Raw genomic sequence first — 18,097 nt, 5'->3', positions numbered from 1 at the left:
TGTTGGATATCTTATAGCCCTGCAAGCCCCTTTACAAACCCTTCAGACATCTTCAAACCATTCCCGGGGTGCAAAGCTGTTTCTGCAGGGATTGGTGCTTCCAGTGGACTTCAGCCCACAGGCAGGTGGCTGGTCTGGTAGGAAGAGAAAATATGTACCACATCTTCCTTCTAGAGACTTGCAGGCTCTCCTGCACCCCTCTCCCAGTCGCTATGCCCCACCTTATCCTTGCCCATCAGTCAATCCCACTGCAAAGCCGTGCTGGTGGAGGTGAGGATGCTGCTCTGAGGATCACTGCTCATGGTGGGAGCACTCCTGCTCTTTGCTGGGGGGAGCCCGGACACCTCAAAGGATTGTTCCCAGGTTTCACAGGACTGCCTGATGGCGTTAAAGATGGGTTTTCCCTCTGGCTTGGCAGGCTGACAGCACAGTGGAGCGTGGAGGATGAGGAGGAGGCGGCGAGAGAGCGGCGGCGGCGGGAGCGGGAGAAGCAGCTGCGGTCCCAGGCCGAGGAGGGCTTCAATGGCAGCGTCTCCTGCTCGGAGAGCGCGGCTCTGCCACAGGAAAACCAGTAAGAAACCCGTGGGCAAATCCTTCAGCAACACACTTTTGCCTTGCAGCAAACCCCTCCTGCAGCCAACGAGTGTGTGTCCCTGTTGCTTGTGGTGGTGTGGGGTGGATGGGGAAGTTCTCTAGCAGGTTTGGACTGGGGGATTTAGCGCACACTAGCAGATAGTGTGCTCCTTGTTTGGGCAGAAAACCCCAGGAGTCCTGCTTTGGTCGTTTTCTTGGCTGGAGGCTGGGGGTTTTACTGCCCTGAGAGTTTACACTGGGACAGCTTGGGGCAGGCTGGGCTCTGGCACGGAGTCCTCACTGCCAGTGATTTCAGTGCTTGGTTAAATTTCAACCTGGGAGTCATCCTACCCTGAAAAGTGATGGAGTTTCCTGATATGTGCAAAGACAGACATGCCTGAGGATGTGATGCACAACCCCAGGCAGTTCACAGTGCAAGCAATCCCCTATCCTGGCTGGGCTTCCCATTCCTCCCTTGGAGGATGCTGCCCTGGCACTGGGAAGCATGAAGCAGCACCTGAGCTCTTCACAGCAGTTCACAGCTCTGAGGGCTAAAATTAACTTTGTGCTTTAATGGGGCAAGTCCTAAGTGGAAATAGCTCAGGAGGCATTTATGGAGATGCTGAGCTATCTGCTGTCAAAGAGGAAACACCTGCAGAAGGGATAGAATGACATCCCCAGCATCCCACACCGCATCCTACTGCAGCCTCCCCACATCCATAGTTCAGCAGCCCAGATGCTGTGCAGCACTGGGGCTAGCACAAAAACTAGTCTGCACTCTGAATTCCCAAATTCTTGTCTCAAAGTCTTCCGTCTTACGGCTCTTCATGTGTTCAATTTATTTCTAAATCTATTGAACACAATGGAAAAGTGGTGGCAGGATTTGGAATTATAGTCACAGAGAAGCAACATCTTCATTTTACTGGAAAAAATAGCTAAAGTTGTTTATGAAAATCTATTCTTTTTCCATTAAAAGATATTTTTTTCCAAGCTACTTCCAACATTATTCAGGACTTCTTTTTTAATACACAAAGGCATTGCAAAATACCTTCACAATCTTTTGTGGAAATACACACGGTGATATTCTGCAGACAAAACTGCTGCAGTCTGCTCTGAAAGCAAACAGAAGGTCTGGAAAGTAATAATAGTCATTAGCTTTTCCAACCCTCCCTTCACGTGGGGGCTAGGAAATAATTTGAAAAGGTCTTTAAAACAGCAGATGAGATCTCTGGTGTGTGCTTTCCTGGTTGCTGTGAGCAGCCTCAGGCCCAGAGCAGTGTGCAGCAGCCCCAGTAACCCAGCTTGCAGGCTCCAGTCCTGCTGGCGTGGGCACTGCCATACTGCTGGCCCCACAGGACCACTGGCATTGCCCAAACGTAATTGAGTGCTTAAGAGGGTAATGACAAGAGCTCCTAAAATGAAGGGTTATGGTCCCTGCTCCACGATGCCAAATCTTGCTGTGCCAGGCTCAACCACAGGGATATTTCTTCTTCTCTGGCCATTCCCTGGTTTTGTTTACAGCTGCTGACAGCCACCTGGGCTTGATCATGCAGCCAGGGTCAGCTCTGGCTATTAATCTTCTGAAAAGCTTCATTCTCTCTTGTGTAAATCCTGCCTCCTCCTTCCTGTGGCTCTTCCCACACTGAGGTTCATCCTATCCATGTCACTCCCCTTAGTTCAAACCCAGCCCTGCACTTCCTTGCTCCAAAGGGACAGAGTGAACCTCTTGTTCTCCCCTAGCCCTGCTAAAGAAAACCAGCAATAGGAGAAGAAAGAGTTTTCAGGAAAGACAGGAGTGTCCTTGGGAGCCAGAGGGATGGACATCAGCTGAAGTGGTGATGATGAGGCTGTGCTGGCTTCGTGCTTCTCCTGGGGTTGTGTTTGCAGAGGGAGACAGGGAAGCAGACAGTTTTCTAACAGCACTCAGCCAGTCTCCCTTGCTCCCTGTGAGCTTTTCTGTTAGCCTGAGCAAACATTTATGGTCAGGGCCACACATACTGGAATGATTTTGCCATGGCTGTCTTCAACAGTGCAGCTCACCTGAAGAAGAACAAATGGAATAACTGGAAGGAGAAAAGGACTATGTCAGGCTGTGGCTCTTTCAGGCCAGGTTTAGGCCTTTTTGTATGCCTCTCAATGCTTATTTTCCTTCTTGCTGTGTTTCAGCTATGACTTCAAGCCATCTGGGCCTTCGGAGCTGGAGGAAGATGAAGGGTTCAGTGACTGGTCCCAGAAGCTCGAGCAGCGCAAGCAGAGGTGGGTGGGACACAGATGAACCAAGGACAGGGGTACCCATGTCCCCAGCAAAAGGACTGTCCCTGAGGAGAGGGGACCAAACCCAGGTCCAGTCTAGCACGTGTAAGAATGAGGCCGGAGTCTGGAGGATCAGCAGGACAGAACAGGCCCCACACCACTGGGCCAGATGCTCTCTGCCTGCCATTTGGGCCAGCAGGGAGGAATGGCCCAGGGGTGGCCCCAAGCTTTGGGGATGTTTGGATTGAGCTTTGTGCTCCAAGCAATGGCAGCCTGCCAGGACGCCTGGATTTGGAGAAGTGACAACAGCAGATTTAAGCCACCTGAGCTGCTGCAGGGGCTGAAACATCTCTAACATAATCCAGGCCAGCCTAAAAAGCTGTTCTAAGTTATTGCTGCTTCCTGACTCATGTCAGCAAAGTGGGTGTTATGGCTCCATCCCACCTTATGCCTGACTCCTCTTCTAGCAGGGAAAAACAGGCAGCAAAGAGCTCCGAGAGGTGCTTGTGTGCCAGCTGTTTAGTCCCCATCTCCCATCACTCCTCCCTTACAGAACTAAACCAAACTCCTGCCTTAACCACTTCCCTTGGATACCATCTACCTGCACATGAACTCTGTGACTCAGCTCTCTTGGCAGCTTGATTTTGTAGGGAATTTTTGACATAGTCTCTCCTTTACCCTGAAGAATTCTTTGCGCAGAGAGGTGGTGGATGCCCCTTCCCTGGAAACATTCAAGGTCAGGTTGGCCAGGGCTGGATCAGAAACCTGATCTGATTTAAAAGGTTCCTGCTTATTTCAGAAGGATTGGACTAGATGACCTTTAAAGGTCCTTTCCAACCCAAACTATCCTGTGACTGCAAAAATGCTTAAGATTAATATTTACTGCTGAATAAACAAAAAGAGCTCAAAGTTTTGTTACTTTTCTCCAAACATTGTGGCTAAACCATGCTGCAAGCTGTACCTTTGCAGCCCTGACCCCACAAGCACTTCTCAAGCACCTCGAAGGCCCAGCACAATGTGGTTATAACATCTGTGGGAGCAATTAGAAATCATCTGCTTTCTGGTTTGCTGCCTCTTTTTCTAGCCCCCCCTTGCAAAGAGCTTTTCTTGAAAGAAAGCCTACAGCCATTCCTTCCTTGGCCTTCAAAAGAGAATTAGTTGGAATTAACATTATGCTCTGCAGGTGTTTCTCATCGGGTTTTTATGTGGTGCTTGAGTTTTTCCTGCAGCGGGAGGGGAGGGTGCTGGGCAGGGGAGGTGGTGATCATGGCAGGTGAAGTCTATCAATGAGAAGTGGTGCTTTAAAAGCAGGAGCTGGTTGGGAGAGGCAGCTGAAGGGGCTCAGATTCTGTGGGTTTGCTTCATAGTAGGGGCTGTGTCCTGTGAAGTCCTTCCAGTGGCTTTGTTCTTGGGCACCTGCTTCATCCAAAGGGCAAGCTTGGAGTGTGGTGTGAGCACAGGTAGGCTGTGTGTCTGCCTGTGCTGCTCTGTGCTGGGACAAGCGGTGCTGTGGTCAGGATTTCTCAACTTGCTTTGCTCCTGTTTAACTGAAGATGAAGCAAATCCTGGGTTTTAAGTGGTGGCTGTGAAAGAGTGGATGGAGACAGCTGCTCTCTGTTGGATGGAACTAAACCAGGTCCTGCATCCCCTGAGGGCCTTGGTGCTAAGGCTCATTTTCTTTTTGGTCCTGATTCTCCTCTTTGAGGTAGGAGATCCATGCTACCAGCTGTGTGCAAGGAGGTGAGGCTGTGCCAGCCTAGTTGCCTCCCATACAATGTTACTTTGGTATGAAGGGCATCTTATAGGCTGCACTGTGTTTGCTGGCCTTAATTTTAAATGTGAGCTTGCACTTGAGCTGGAGACACTGGTGGAGAGCTGCTAGCTTCCTGGGCCTTCAGGGGTTGTTTGCTCTTGGTGAGAGGATGAGGAGAAACAAGTCAAGTGAGCTAGCATTGTCTTTTTCCCCATGTAGTCAGTGTGGAGGGCAGGATGGTGGCTGACCTGTGAGCTGCCTTCCCAGCAGCAGAGAGGTGGGTGGAAAGGTCTTGTTGGAACTTGATTTTGTGTTTTGGCGCTGCCTGTTGCCGGAGGAGCAGTGAGTCAGCCTTGCCCTTTGGCAGCTGCCTGCTAGCCAGCTCTCTAGGCCTGCTCTCTCAAGCCAGGCAATTTTCTAAGAACTGTGTGGGAGGAGAAAGCTCTTTTGGCTGGGGAAAGTAAGATGGCAATAACAGCTTGGTGTGTGGCTGTGAGCCAGTGAGAGTTCTGGGGTTCTGTAGTCCCAGTGTCCCTGTTCCCAAAGGTATGGGCTGCTCTGCTTTTGCAAAGCTGATTGCATAAACATACTCCTGGGTTTCCTCTTGCGACCTTGGAGACCTGGAGCATTTCTCTTGTACCAAGCCTATTGTGTTTTTTTTAAAACCCCTAAGCCAAGGGATGACCCCATCTGTTTTGAAATACCTTTGTTTTGCTGGGGAATGGGATGAGTGACGTGAGTAGAGGTGTAATTTTTTCCAGTGGGCAAAACTGAGGCTGGGGGGTCAGGTGTCAATACAGCATTGCTTGTGAAGCGCTGTGCCTTGCCCAGGAAATGATTCCAGGGGAGTGGCTCTACAGCCTTGCCCTAGAGTTTAGTTTTAGCTTGAGAAGCGTAGTCATGTGTTGTTGGTTGGGTTCTCCTCCAGCAAGAGACTCTGTTAACATGGAAGATGAGTTTAGGCAGAGAAGGGCTGCGTTTGGTGCACCACGATGAATTCATGCTGGGAACCACAGGGGCAGCATCAGATTTGTGTTTGGCTGCAGATGTGCTGGTACACCTGGGATTTTAGCTGTAGCCTGGTAGGGAATTGAGTTGGCACCATATCATGGTAGCAGTGTCCTCTCTGCCAGGGGTTAAGAGCAGAGGGCTCTTCTTTGCTTTCCTATGGGTTTTGCCCATCATAATGCTGGGAATGTGCAGATAACCTTCAGCTCTGCCACAGCTCTTAGCTGAGCTGAGTCTTGGACATTTGAAGTGGGGGGGGTGAAATGTGACTGCTGTTACGCCAGTTCCAGGCACCCAGATGTGAGCCATGACGTGGAATAGTCAGCAAGCTGTAGGCTTGGGGAAGTGATAAAATTGGATTTCTAGATACCTAGGTACCTCATGGGGTGTGTAGGCTCATAACTGTGCTTTGCTTCTTTGATCTCTCCCCTACTCTAGGTCTCCAAGACAGTCATACGAAGAAGAGCGCAGTGGTGTGAGAGAAGCTCAAGTCAAACTGGAGCAGATCCAGCTGGATCAGGAAAGCCCAGAGGAGACTATGGTTGTCAGAGAGGAAGAGAGGCCGTGCCAGGTGGAAGAAGAGGCCCGAGAGGAGGAGGAAGGAGAGCAAGCTGAGCAAGAGGTGGGATCAGGAGGAGCTGTCCTTCTTTCCAGGGGACTGGTGGGAGAGTTGATGCTGGGGGCTGCTCTCCTGTGTCTTGGCTCACCATTGCTGCTGGAAGTTGAGTCCATGCCGACATTAGATATGCTCTCATGGTATGACCTGGGGTTGGTGCCAATCTTGCCTGTGCTGTGCTTTCTCACGGTCACTACAGGCAGCCTCTGCCCTTTTGTGAGGGTGGTGTGTTTGCTCCCAGAGTTTGTGGTGGCTTTGCCATGTCCCTGTCCTACTGAGGAGAAAAGTGTTAGTTCTCCTGTGGCCTCATGGGCAGTGAGTAGCTTTACAGGAAAACTCAAATCTAAATGATGCTGCTTGTTTTTCTCTCCCTAGCCTTTATCACACTTTTGAAGTGCTTTGTCTTGATAGATCTCTTAGCCTTGCATTGCTCCCAGCTGAGGGTTTTTTTTGTTCTGATAATCCCTGGTTAAAGGGGGGGAGCGGGGGAGAGAGACAAAGTTGGAATTCAAGTGGTGTGCAAGTTAGAGGGCTGAGCTTCAAATATGATTTGTAAATGGATTTTGACTGTCTGGGGCTATTAAGATTTTTGCATTTGAACTTTGTGTTACTCTTTCCAGCCCTTTATTCTAAAGGCAGCTTCTCTGTCTCTCCCCTTTTGGCCTCTAAATGAGAAATTAATGTTTTCCTATCTCAACTGTGGTAAGAGATCTTTATAACTGATGGCAGGACCCCTTTTCATACCATTTGGGAATCTTGAACCTGCAAAATTTCTGATTTCTGCCCTCCCTTCCAAATGACATATGAGCTTCTTCCTGAAGACTATTTGTTATCTATCCAAATTAGATAACCTTAACTCAAAGTTTGTGCTTTTGTGTTTATTTAGTGTAAAGCAGGAAGCCTGGGAGACGGAAAAATCACTGTTGTTGCATAATAAGCAGTTTGACCAACTCACTTCCTGGCTTGTTTTCTTTCTGCACTCAGGAAAAGAAGAGAAGGCGAAATGATGAAGAGAAAGAAGAAACACCAGAGAAACGCCAGAAGGCCCCAAGCCTTGCCAGCCTGGAGGAGGAGGAGCTGTGCTCTGACGCTGCACTATGCTCCACAAAGGTTTGTGTTCACCCTCTGGATGCATGACAACTGTTACAACAGAGGCCACAACTACTGATGAGGAAAGATTATCCAGGGCTTACAGCAGTGTGGGGTGTGAATCCCGTTATTCGTCCTGCTACAAGCTGAGACAAACCACTTGAGCAATTTGCCTCATCTTTCAATGGCTGTCAACCTCCTCTCCTCCTACTTTGCCTGCTTGAGCTCTTGGAGGCTGTAGTAATCACTCTCAAAGTCTGCAGTTCATTGAGGGCTCCAGGGAATATTGTGATACTGAGATACCTGTATTTTCAACCTATGTAGTCTTCAGCAAAATTCACAAGAACTTAATCTTAATACAATTGCCCTTCCAAAGGGGAGAAAACCCAATAACTGAAACAGTGGCATTTCTCTCTTTCTTAGAACAAAATATGTGACTTAAGTTGTTTAAACAAAAGGGGATTTCTGATCTCTGAAGCATTGTGTCCTTCCCAATCACATCTGTCTGCACTGATGCTCTTGTGAAACTTCCATTATTATCACCACCTGAATTGCATCTTATGACTTATGTTGCATTTACTACGAATCCTCAGTTCTGTGTGTGTGCTTTTGAATACAATAGGTACAGATAAGTGGTTCTGTACTGAATGGGGCTTTTTTTTGGCTTTGTAAGCCCTCACCTTTTTGACTGTAGCAGTGAGGGAGATGGTGATGAGTCTGTGTAGCCTGTTAATCTGCTATTAGAACTATCTTTGCTTTTACTGAATTTACTTTTGTGCTATTTGAGGCTTACTCAATATTTCCTGACTGGGGATGATTGTATGAGTACTTCCTTTTGCATCAGTAAATAGATGGCAAGAGGAAGGTTTCATCATCTATAGCCATCAAATTCTTGCTCTTAGTGGAGAATTTATTTTATAGTCAAATTAAAAGAGGGGAGACAGAGTGGGTATGGATGCAGCCTGGGTGCTAATGCCAGGTTTGAAAAGTGTGGTGGCAGTAGCCAAAGCATGTTCCTGAAGTGGGACTGGTGGGAAAATGTGGAAAACACTTTCAGCAGCTCCTTTATGCTGAAACTTCTGTCTTTACAACCCCAAAACACACATAGCTTCTTGACCTCAGCTTAACTGCTGCTGCTAGGATTAGGCCAGGGAAAGGTTTAGAAATGCAGTCTCTCTGTTTTATAATGGTGATGTCAGAGCTCACCCGCACACTAAGCTGGATGTAAAACTGCTCAGGAAAAATCTGAGCTTGGACTCCTTCCAAAGGAAGGATGATCTTTACACCCCAGCTAGCAGGGCTCTGTGAACACATAGAACTGAACACATTGGCCACCAAGGAGGTGTTTTGGCACAGGAAGCTCAGGAGAAGCCTTGCTTGTAGTGGAAAGACAAAAGCATCAGCAGTTGGTGGTGTGTTCCCCTGCCAGATGTGGCTGGCAAAGGCTGGGTGCAGATTTGGGGCAGGCTGATGTTGTAGGTTGATGGAGTGTTTGGGGTTCAGAGGGCCAGTGTGGCCTGAGGGCTGAGATAGGGATGTATGGTGGCAAGGGGGAAGTCTTGTGCCAGTCCTGTTTTGTCACAGGCTGCTTGTGAGCCCTGAGTTTTGAGGCTGGCTGAGTGAGCAACTGTGGGTTCTTCTGGCCTTTGGAAAGTCCTTGGGGCCAGGGAGATGCCCTGCAGTTCTCATTGCAAGGAAATGCCAGGGGTGGGGAGAGGTGGTCTCCAAATAGCACAGTGAAAATTTGTTCCTACCTAGACTGTCATACTGAGACACGTTGCCTCTTACAGCTTTCTCTGGGCCCCTCTGTGTTTAACCTGATGCTTGTTCACTTTCAGAATTGCCTGTGTATGGTTTGCACCTGCACACCATCTCCCTAGCAGAGCTAGCAAGGCTTTTTCCTGTTGACATATACTGTGTTTGGGAAGCTGAGGCAAAGATCTACCAGATTTCCCTTTCAGATTGGTGCTGTGCCCTAGCAGGTACCAGCCTACCCATCAATGAGCAAGGTGAAGTCATGTCTCAGAGGCAAGCAGCAGGCAAAGGAGTGAGCTGACAGCAGCCAGACAGCCTGCCCAGCAGACAGAGCTGGCTGATGGGCTTCTGAAGTGCTGCTGTGGGGGGACCCTGCAGAGTGACTCTCCCCAGGTCATCTCTGTTCACCAGGGTTGCACTATTTGGTTGTTCTCTAATGGGCCTTGTGCTCTTGGGCACAGCTGGTAAATGTGTCCTCTATGTGACACCATCTTGTCTTCTGTTTAGCTAAAATTTAGCGCTGGCATCCTGAAAGTATCTTAAAGGATCATTTAGTGCTGTTTTTTATCTGCTAACTTGGTAGGTGATGTTTCCTGTGGCACAGGCAGCAGTTTTACAGGGGGAGAAGGCTCCTTTTTACTTGGTTGCTGCTCCTTGGCTCTGTGGGAGCTGGTGTTAAGAAAGCCCCCCTTTGGCTTCAAGGTGATTTTTCTCTCTGTATGCTTGTTTTTTGAGGCATGAAAGAGTCACAAGGTTTAGCAACATTTCAGTTTTCCCTTCCTACAGTGGTTGTGAAGTGTTTGCTTGCCTTCCTGTTTTGGCCCAAGAGTTATTGCACAGGAACCTCTGGTGCAAAACTCTTTCCTGATGACTTGACATGAAGAGCTGCCTCGCAGGTGCCTCCATGTGTTGGTTTGTCCTGGCTGTGTGCTTCTCTGGCGTGGATAAGTTGACCTAACTCATGTCTGTGCTGCTCCCATGCTTGGCTTCTCTTCTGCAGATGTGGCCTCTAGTTTCCTCCCTTGTCTTTCTGTACTTGCAATTTCCCTTTTTGTGTCTGGCTAGGGAACCAAAGGTTTGAGAGAGACCTTCTTCACTGGAGTGAGTAGAGAAAATGGTCCTGGTTGGTGTTTCAGCTGTCAGATGATTTACACGTTGTTGGTTTGCCCCTGAAATTGGTTGGGATTCTCTTCTCTTGCTTGGAAAGAAGGAAGAAAGGGGAATGCTCACTGTCTCTCTAAAGAGAGTAGGGGAACACAAGGGCTGAGTGAGGCATTTCTAACCAAAATATGGGTGCGAGATCAGGGCCAAGAAATGGTCAGGTAAGGTGACCTGCATCTGTCTGAGGTCCATGGACAAAAGTAATATCTTTGTCTTCTTTCTCCCTTCAGATCACGGACAGAACTGAGTCCCTGAACCGCTCAATACAGAAAAGGTATTTCTAGGGCTGGCCTCAGGGTAAAGCAGGTCATTTGCTGCAGGAGACTGGCAGCCCTGTGGGGAAGGGCAGGAGTGGCCGGCTGCCTTAGCCCTCAGAGTCCTCCTGTCTGCCTGAGGCACTGGGGGGAACACCTTAATCCTCCTCTGTTTTGCAGTAACAGCATTAAGAAGAGTCAGCCTCCTCTCCCTGTGTCGAAGATTGATGACAGGCTGGAGCAGTACACTCAGGCTATTGAGGTGGGTTGCTGTGTTGTGTCTGCCCCCACTCTCCCAGGAGCCCTCTTTGTGCTGTTGCTCTCCCACCACATCTTAGCGTTCCCATCTCTGAGATAACTAAATTGTCTTCCCTTGGGTAGGAGCACTCCTTGCTCCTGTCTTTGTGTCCCTCCACAGCTGAACTAGGTTACTTCAGCAAGCTTTCCCGTACTTGTTTTTTTCATCTTTACTGCTTAAAGAGTGGGAGTATCTGACAGGAACTAGGAAGACTCTACCAGTCTGCTTTTACAACCCCTTATCTCCAGGGACATTGTAGGGTTAAAAATAATCACGAGACACACTCTGATGGCAAACTGTCTCCATTTATTTTCCAGACCTCCACAAAGGCTCCAAAACCTGTCCGGCAGCCCTCTCTTGACCTTCCCACCACGAGCATGATGGTAGCCAGCACAAAAAGCCTCTGGGAGAATGGGGAGGTCACAGCTCAATCTGCTGTGAAGCCCTCCCCCTGTAAGGTACAGCCCTTGGAGCACTTGCCTTGCTTGTGCTAGGGTCAGGGACTGGTCCCTGGGCACAATGTGCATTGTCCTTGTTTATCCTGTTGGTACCTCTTGTTTGTGGGGCCTACAAGCTCCAAAGGCATCAGTATTAGAGGTCTTCCATTATGTTGTAAGGCTTCGCACCTTGGAGATTCAGTTTTCCTGACAGGGTCCCCAATTGTTCCTTGGTGGTACATCCTGGAAAACCTTGTGTTGCTGGTTGAGGCTCTGATTTGAAATAGGAATAAAATCAGCTGGTGGGGAGAATGCATTTGTCTCCTACAGGGGTTTGGGCTGAGCTCCAGTTATCAAGCATGAAGTTGTGTCTAGTACCAAGGTGATAAATCTTGTAAACTTGGAAAATGCAGCGAGTATCATGTATTGCTCTCAGTGATTTCACTTTCTGGTTGTTGGGTGGGTGAGACTGGTTCTGTAACATGTTGGTTGCAAATCTGTGTTTATGAGAGCAGAATTCTTTATGAGATAGGAGCCTTGATGTTTACATGTCCTAAATAGTTAATGAAGTTAAGAAAATAAACATCTTGAAGCTAATTCAGACTCTTGTGGAAGAGTGATAGGAAAACATAGGATATACTGGGAACAAGAAGATGTTTTTACAGTCATGGCTTTTAGCACCAGCTGTTATAGGTCAGATGATGTGATATTATAAATAAAAAAAAAGGAGGTCAGATGTGTGGGTTGGAAATGGACGTGAACAAAGACACGTTCAGCAGCATTAGCAGTGAAGGGTAATGAAAACATCATTTTCTCAGGATATTGTGGCTGGAGACATCGTGAGTAAAAGAAGCCTTTGGGAACAGAAGGGGAATCCCAAACCTGAGAGCAATATCAAGGTGAGTTGGTATCTGTGAGTGTGAGAGCACTTGCTCTGCTGAAAAAGAAAAGAGCTGTTGGCTGGGTTGGAAGTTTTGCAAAGATAATGTTCTGTAGGGACAAAGGCTGCCTGTATCTATCAATGCAATGGCATGCTTCAGAGCTCTTCCTAACAGTGAACTGCTGTTGGTTCAGCCCTAGTGAAAATGGGGGAGAAAAAATACTTTTATATCCAGTAATTCTGAAAGATCTCTTGAATAGCATGTTGTTCTCAGCCCATGAGATGGGAGTCTCAGCCTTCTATGCTCAAATGGAACTGCAAATTTGAGTAATTTTGCTCTTGTTATGCTTTTTGGCACTGAGAGTAAACAAAATGTGCAAAACTAAGTGGAACTGAACTGAAGACAGTATCACTTGCAGATGGATCTGGGGTTTTGTAGGAATGTTTGTGGAAATGTCTTCTAAAAATGCAGCAAGAAGCTACTGCTCAAACTGTCTAGGCTGAGAGAGGAAGATCCAAGTATCTTGTCAATTCCTGTGTTGAAACTGCCAGGATCTGGTAAATCCCACAGATTCTGCCATGGATAAAACCAACCCTGGCTTGGGGCGTCTGGGCTCTTTAGATGAGCCCTCCCTTGCTATGCCTGCATTGCATCTTCTTTGCTATTGCACATCCTGGTATTGTTGTGTTACCTCATGCTTATAGAAGGTGGTGATGGGTCTGTGCAGAGAGTTTGTGTGAAGGAGGCAGTACGGAATGGGCTGTTTCCAAGCTCTCTGGGATTAAAGGCAACTGTATCATGTGCTCCTCTGGCTTCAGTTATTTGATTTTTGACTGCCCATTTAATGGAGAAGAATGCTGACTTTGGCTCTTTCTTTCTCTCCTGTTCAGTCCGTTCCTTCTGGCAAAAAGTATAAATTTGTTGCAACAGGCCATGGCCAGTACAAGAAGGTGTTGATAGATGATGCTGCAGAGCAATAGTATGTCTGGAGAACTCATTAACCAGGTAGGTGGGATATGCCTCTGCTCTGTGTAACAAACTCCTGGGCTGTTCTGGCAGGACGCTGGGGTTATTTCTGCCAGCAGCACTTGGGGTGAGTTGGAAGGTGCTCTATGGGAGCAGCTGGAGCCTTGCTTCTGGGCTGGAATGGAGTGGGTACACAGCAGGGGTTTGTTTTGGTCTCTGCCTTTCTGATGCTGCTGGGAAGCTGGATACCTCTGTTAGTTTAATCTGCAGGGCAAGTCCCTTAGCTGCTGCTGTTTGGGTGAAGATGTGTTTGCCTTTGCTACTTCAAAGGAATGGTCTCTATCTGCTGTCTTTCCTTATGCTGTCTTAAGCTGCAAGGACTAGATAGCTGGAAGTCATTCTGGCTGAGCATGGGAGCTGATGTACTTCTGAAATTCAAATGTTTCTGGGGTTTAATTCCCAGATTTACTGAATTAATCAGGGAGAAAACTTTTAATGACTTCTGTAACCTCTTGGAACCAGTCTATAATAAGATTGTAGCAGGAAGGATGTGAACATCTGCTGTAGTGGGTAGACCAACAGAGCAGAAAGGACTGTTCTCTGATGTGCAGCAAGGGGAAGGCAGAGCTGTTTTGTTGTCTCTGTGCTCTCTTGAAATGGTCTTTGGATCTCATGTTCCTATTGTGTTTCTGCTCATAGATATCCTGGTGTTATCTTGAGTGGATGGTAGTTGAGGGCTGTGGCAATAAGGAGGAATGGCATAGAGGGAGGTGATAACTGGTTGGATCCAACTGGGCAGCATCTGGCACAATGAGTGGAGAGGAAGTTGAGGGTGAAAACAAGCTCATTCTCTTTTTTTTTTTTTCCCCTACCATAAAAAAGAAGCTTTATTTCATTGCCAAGGTTAAAATAGCTCTGCCTGCTACAAAACACCTTTTGTTTCTGAATTCTTCTGGGGCCTGTGTTCCTTCTTTCCCCTCCCTCCCACCCTTAAGGACCTGGCTTCTGAGTGTTGCATATTGTTTTGTTTGTTTAGCCTTGTTGTTTTCCTCTTGTAGCGCCCATTTAGAGGAGATACCCTTTTGAATGCTGCTTTGACCTGGGCAGCAGTACAAGCCCAAGACTGCCTGGAGCTATGTTTTTAGTCCACAGAGCTTGTATCCTCAACTTGCTTCTTTTTCTTTGAGAAACCTGTTATAAGGTCTCCCCTTGGATCAGTTTCCTCTTTATCCTGAAGTCTGTTTCAGTGCACCAGTGGGAACCTACTGAGCTTCGGTTCTCTACAGCAAATGGGTTTTGTTTGCCCTGCCTGAGTTTCTCTAAGCACCTCAAGTGAAAGGGCCTTTGGCTCTGGTCTTTGTCCAGCATCCTTTCTTGAAAGGCAATGCACTGTCACAGGATGTCCTCTAGGATCCACCCAGCATCCATGGCACAACACTGTTGCTCTCTGGGCTTGTTCACGTGGAAGTATTCAGCTTTTTTCAACTGTGACTAGCAACATGGCTGTGATAGCTGAAGGAGCTTGGCTTGTTTCTGTTCTTAGGTTCTTAGATGTCTGTTGTGTATGCTCTGAGCCCCCTGCTCCCCAGTTCCTCTGCACCCCCTGAACTATGTTCCTCTTTTTTCCCTACTCCAGGATCACTGTCATGGCCTTCTTGCTCCCAAACCCTTCTGGCTCATCCCTGTCACTTGCTTTATGCCACCTTATCAGCTTTCTAGTTGCTAAAACACAGGTGTGATTTTTTTTTTTTTTTTTTCCCCCTCCTTCCCTCCCTTCCTTGCCTGCAGGACCTCACTGCAGGCTATGGAACTGGGTTTTTTCTCTAAGTTTTTCTCTATTTGGGCTCCTAGCAACTGCCTGATGCTGTTTGGCATTAAAAAATAGGCAAACTCTGTGTCCAGTAGCATTCTTCTTCCACAGCACAGCTGCTCAGGCTGGAACACATCACAATGACCTCCAAGTGAACCATTGATAGAAATCTGTTGTCTACAGGGATATGTCCTTCTGTCTGTGGTACTCTCCTTTCAGGGCCTGTCTCTGCAGGGCTTGCCATGCTTGCTGTGTGCCTCTGCCCTTTGCTTTTGGGGTAAAAGGGCTAAACCATGCACCCAGACCTGCCTTCCTCTGTCTCCTTCCCTCTGCTTCTAGGAATTGCTCTTCTCAGTGGAGCATTTCCCCATCCTTCATCCATGTGCAGTGGGGCTGAGGTGTGAATACAGCCTGATTGGAAGCCTGGCAGATGCAAAACCTAAGCCTTAGGTGAGACTTGCTGGTTTGCCCTGGGTGGTTGTCCTTGGTGTAGGACAAAAGCTGTTTTAAAGCACAAGTGCTTCTTAAACCACCTTCACTTAGTCTCCAAATGCAATTGATGTTGGCTGCTCTGCTTCATGCCAGTACTGTGGCTCTTGTGCATGCAGACCTTCGTGCAGAGGCGTCCATCTGGCTGGGCTGCATTAGGGTGCCATTTATCACTCTGCTAAGGCTCCCTTTATCTGCATTATGTGTTTTACGCTGCACTCTTTAAATTTTTTATATTTGTGCTGCTGTGTGGATGTTTCTCTGTAGCCTTCTCTTGCAGCACTGTTAAATTATCCTGCAGAGGCTTACCTAGGATTCTCTTGTGATTACTGGCACACTTCCAACCTCTTTTTACCTTTTTCTTTGAAAACTTGGTTTGAAGAAATCCCCACTTTAGATAATTTGGTTATTCTTCCTACTTGGTTTTTGCTCTTGGAGTTGGGAAAGGGTTACAGAATAGAGATAAGACTGGTTAAGTGAAAACTTAAGTGAGGGTTTGCTAAATTAACTACTTTTATAGCATCACTGCAAAATAGGAAGACTTCAGAAAAGTAAAAGGGACTCTTTGTTTTCTTTCTGTTTGTAGTTTGGCTTGAGGAACTGTTGGTCAGTTCCATATCCTCTGCACATGAAAAAGGAAACTCTTTACACAGCTCTTTGTATTCTATTTGGACTGAATATAGCAATCCTACATTAGCTGTATAGGAACACCTCAGCGTATGACCAAGTCCCTTGAGAAACAGAAATAACCCATCTCCCAACTTTCATGCTCACAAGCCTCCTGGCAGTGGAGTTGCAAAGGGTAATACTGGAAAGCCCAGTTGTCTCTGTGGATGGGCAGAGTTGGGGATTTTCCTTTAAATGCCCTTTTTTCAGGACATCAGGGACAAGCAGGTGTGCAACTGTCACAATGTTTGCCCTGAAAGTGAGACTACATGTGGTTAACAAAACTCCTCAGAAGCCAGCACCTTGTAAAATACAGAATTGGTTACCCACCTGCTAAAGCAGGGTCTTGTTGGTTTCATGGAAACATCAACCATCAGCTATTGTGGGGAAAACAAGGTAAAATACAGAACTTGATTACTGAAACAAAACTGTTCTTATCTGCATTATTGTTTAGTAGGCTAGCCTAGGAGGATGTCAGATGATGCCCATTTTGTTAGGCAGAGGAACTGCTTGGTGAGAGCAGGATATTTTACTTTGTCTCTTGTCTGTGCCTTGGGTGAAAGGATGAAATTTCATTTTTTTTCTCATAGTATGAGAAAAATTCATCCACTTTTGGATGAGTTTCTAAATGGGTGTGGGGTACACTTTCAGTAGAGGAGATGGAGATAGAGACTGTGTTTCCTCTTTGAGTTTGGTTTCTGAGACTCTGTAGAGATGTGGAGCAACCCAGATTCCTTCATCTCATCTGCAACTGCTGCTGTTCCTAGAATCTATCTCTGTCTTAAATAAACACAACAAAAAAATCAGATTCCAGTATCCTGCTGTAAACTGGTTCTTTTTTTCTATAGGCACCTTGTCCTCTTCACTGTGTGCCTTCACTCCCTTCACTCTGTTACTGCATGCAGTGATTGTTGTTGACTCTCTTTAAAACATGTTTGTTTTCCTGTGACTTGTGGATGTGGTAGTTATGCATTCGAGCTTTTAAATGTATTCAGAATAACCCTTAAACCTCCAGCATGGGGCTGTTGGCTTGGAGGGGTTTTATTTAATTTCCTTTTTCCTTACACTTGGCTCCACTGGGCAGTAAACTGGGTCATGGCTGGTGCACCTCCAGGGGTGTGGAGCAGCCTGGCTTCAGTTCACTGACCATCCTGATGCCGTTCTGTTGAAGCTCTTGGTGTGCTCCTCGGCCCCTCTGGGCCGAAAGCGGCTCACCTCAAACACGGTGCTGATCTTTGTCATGGGTTTGGCAGCCAGTTCCTTCAGTTTCCGAGCATCAAAACGTGGTTTGTGTAGAAGGATGGGTAAGCGGCGGGGGAGAAAGATGCTTTCTTCCTTCTGTGGCTTCTTCTCTTCTGCTTGCTGCTTCTTCTCCTTGGTGAGTGTCACCTGGTATAAAATGGCATCCCACATTCTCATGGCTTTTGATTTAACCAGCATGCAGTCTTGCTTGATGACTGCTTGAGCAGTGTCCTCTTTATTCCCTTCCTCCTGTCCCAGCTTTTCTGGCTTGGACTCTGGGGAGTTGGTTGCTTCTGGCTGCACCATCAATTGCTTCTTGAGGCGTTGCCAGCCACTGGTACTGGTTCCTGGAGGTATTGGTGCTTCTACTGACGATGGTGCTGGCTCAGCCTTGGGGGAGCAGCTGGTGTTGGGTAAGCTGGGAGTCATCTGGGGTTCAGTGATGCCTTCTGCCTCGGTGTCTGTGGAGGTGGGCTTGGTGCTGTCAGCTTGTGCTGGAGTTGCTGGGCGTGCTTGCCTCCAGGGAGCGCTGGATGTTGGTGGTTGTAGGATGTCTCTGTCTTGCTTGGGTAATTCAGGAGCTGTCTCAGGTTTGGATGTTTCGGTGTCACCTCCCTGGGTTGTAGGCTTATTAGTGTGGGCATCAGAGGTGCTGGGCTTCTCATTAGGAACAGGTTTGGGAGCTTGATCAGGAGGCTCCGTCTCTGCAGCAGGAAGTAGGGAAGGCTTTGGCGAGGGGGGAGTGGCCTTGCTGTCTTTAAGTGAGGTGAGTGTCTGTTCTGGAGATGGTTCAGAGCTGCTTGTTTGAGGTGCTGGGGAAGTAGGCCTTTTGTCTTCATGGATGAC

General features: G+C 47.6%; 1 protein-coding gene across 2 annotated transcripts in view; it reads left to right on the top strand.

Moving 5' to 3' along the window:
- Positions 1-18,097, top strand: part of LSP1 (lymphocyte specific protein 1) — a 48,289-nt gene that overhangs the window by 24,109 nt on the left and 6,083 nt on the right. For both annotated transcript variants that reach the window (XM_066320900.1, XM_066320901.1), the window contains exons 2-10: positions 419-571; positions 2,740-2,829; positions 6,026-6,209; positions 7,188-7,313; positions 10,439-10,482; positions 10,643-10,724; positions 11,078-11,218; positions 12,016-12,096; positions 12,969-13,083. In XM_066320900.1, coding sequence (XP_066176997.1) covers positions 419-571; positions 2,740-2,829; positions 6,026-6,209; positions 7,188-7,313; positions 10,439-10,482; positions 10,643-10,724; positions 11,078-11,218; positions 12,016-12,096; positions 12,969-13,058 — 991 coding nt within the window. In that variant the 3' untranslated portion in view covers positions 13,059-13,083. The remainder of the gene's footprint in view (positions 1-418; positions 572-2,739; positions 2,830-6,025; positions 6,210-7,187; positions 7,314-10,438; positions 10,483-10,642; positions 10,725-11,077; positions 11,219-12,015; positions 12,097-12,968; positions 13,084-18,097) is intronic.

Source organism: Sylvia atricapilla, chromosome 6 (genome assembly GCF_009819655.1).
Source record: "Sylvia atricapilla isolate bSylAtr1 chromosome 6, bSylAtr1.pri, whole genome shotgun sequence".
In the NCBI taxonomy this organism is placed as follows: Eukaryota; Metazoa; Chordata; class Aves; order Passeriformes; family Sylviidae; genus Sylvia; species Sylvia atricapilla.
The sequence above is the reverse complement of the archived record's forward strand: the minus strand, read 5'-3'. Positions and strand labels throughout refer to the sequence as shown.